The 2,128-nt window shown below is 35.7% G+C and overlaps 1 protein-coding gene across 1 annotated transcript in view; it reads left to right on the top strand.

The window, feature by feature from the left end:
- The first annotated feature begins 1,028 nt into the window (after positions 1-1,028).
- PKNOX2 (PBX/knotted 1 homeobox 2) overlaps positions 1,029-2,128 on the top strand; it is a 24,651-nt gene continuing 23,551 nt past the window's right edge. The window contains exon 1 of the mRNA XM_057387894.1: positions 1,029-1,168. Within this exon, the coding sequence (XP_057243877.1) occupies positions 1,029-1,168 (140 nt within the window). The remainder of the gene's footprint in view (positions 1,169-2,128) is intronic.

Below are 2,128 nucleotides of genomic sequence, written 5' to 3'. Positions count from 1 at the left end.
TCATTGATTATCACTCATGGTGATGGAGCTGCTTCGTGGACTTGGTTTTGCAGCATCTCTGCCCCCTCGAAATATTCCAAAATATTCAAATATTCCAAATATTCAAATATTCAGAATAGTGAAATATTCAAAATACTCAGTTATTCAAAATACTCAACTATTTTAAATACTCAGATATCCAAAATTCTCAAATATTCAAAATATTTAAATATTCAGATACAAGAGGGCAGTCTACAGGTGAGGCCGGAGAATTTGGGTTCATTAACACGTTCTAATTAATTAACGGGTTCGTTGTCACAAGGCCGGGTTATTGCAGCGTTAATTAATGCATYGGTTGCTGTATCAATTCGCCGATGCGTTCGATGTTATTAATTGTGAATTATTAATCTGCTGCTTTCCTAATGGATTAATTAATTCAGGGGAAGGGGGGATTAGCAATTAGCTCCTTTTTAGCAATAATAACTATTGATTATAACTCATGGTGATGGAGCTGCTTCGTGGACTTGGTTTTGCAGCAACTCTGCTCCCTCGAAATATTCCAAAATATTCAAATATTCAAAATACTAAAATATTTCAAGTATTCAGATATTCAAAATACTCAAATATCCAAAATCCTCTAATATTCAAAACATTTAAATATTCAAATATTCAAAATACTCAAGTGTTCAAAATATTTGAATATTCAAAATAGCCAAAATACTCAAATATTAAAACAATCAAATATTCGAAATACGTATTTGAAATACTCAAATCTTCAAAACACTCAAGTATCCAAAATCCTCAAATATTCAAAATATTTAAATATTCCAAATACTCAAATATTCAAAATACTCTACTACTCAAAAAATTCAAATATTCGAATACTCACATACTCGAAATACTCAAATATTCAAAATACTCAAATATTCGAAATATTCACCCTTAAAAAAACCCAGATAAACTTTTTTGGGGTGATTTGGGGTAAACAAGGAGTGAAGTCGTGCATTAACCTGAAATGTGCAGTTCTTGCATCAGTACANCCATCCCAGATGACAGCCACAGCCCAGCAGCCCTCCAAAGCCCAGCCCGTCCATCTGACCACGCCGGCGRCGGGCACCAACACCCCGGTGCCGGCGGCGGGCGGCGACCCCCAGGCACAACTGGAGGCTGACAAGAGGGCAGTCTACAGGTGAGGCTGGAGAATTTGGTTCATTAACACGTTCTAATTAATTAACGGCTTCGTTGTCACAAGGCCGGGTTATTGCAGCGTTAATTAATGCATCGGTTGCTGTATCAATGCGCTGATGCGTTCGATGTTATTAATTGTGAATTATTAATCTGCTGCTTTCCTGATGGATTAATTAACTCAGGGGAAGGGGGGATTAGCAATTAGCTCCTTTTTAGCAATAATAACCATTGATTATCACTCATGGTGATGGAGCTGCTTCGTGGACTTGGTTTTGCAGCATCTCTGCCCCCTCGAAATATTCCAAAATATTCAAATATTCGAAATACTCAAATATTCAAAATACTCAAATATTCGAAATATTCACCCTTAAAAAAACCCAGATAAACTTTTTGGGGTGATTTGGGGGTAAACAAGGAGTGAAGTCGTGCATTAACCTGAAATGTGCAGTTCCTGCATCTGTGCAGGATGTGGGCAGTGATGGGCAAGGGCTGGGAGGCCCCTCCTCTCCCCCTTTTTTGTCACTTTGGGGACAATTATATCTGAAATTATAATAYATGCACTCATGTTATTGTATAACTGCTGTAAGCAACATTCTAATTATGTAAATAGTGTAATTATATAAGTAATACATAATTATACAAGAGATATGTGATTATTTACAATATTAGAATGTATAGCAATGATGGAGCATCAACAATATTCTAATATAATTAGGAATTATAAAATTAAAATATGATTGGAATATAATTGTAGTTGAAGATTAAGGATTAACCTATCAATGACCAGGGCTGTGGGGGTTTGTGAATTAAAAAAAAAAAAATTGCAGCTTGGACTTGAAGGAATTAAAATATTTGTACTTTGAGAATTCAAATATTGCAAGGCTGAAACATCTGAAAATCTGGAACAAATTCACTCTTTCCCAGGAAAACACAAAGRATTGTTTGCTGCAGGTCTCCCAAA

Source organism: Malurus melanocephalus, unplaced genomic scaffold (assembly GCF_030028575.1).
Source record: "Malurus melanocephalus ecotype Western Australia unplaced genomic scaffold, MMel_1.1 scaffold_1425, whole genome shotgun sequence".
Taxonomy (NCBI): Eukaryota; Metazoa; Chordata; class Aves; order Passeriformes; family Maluridae; genus Malurus; species Malurus melanocephalus.
The sequence above is the reverse complement of the archived record's forward strand: the minus strand, read 5'-3'. Positions and strand labels throughout refer to the sequence as shown.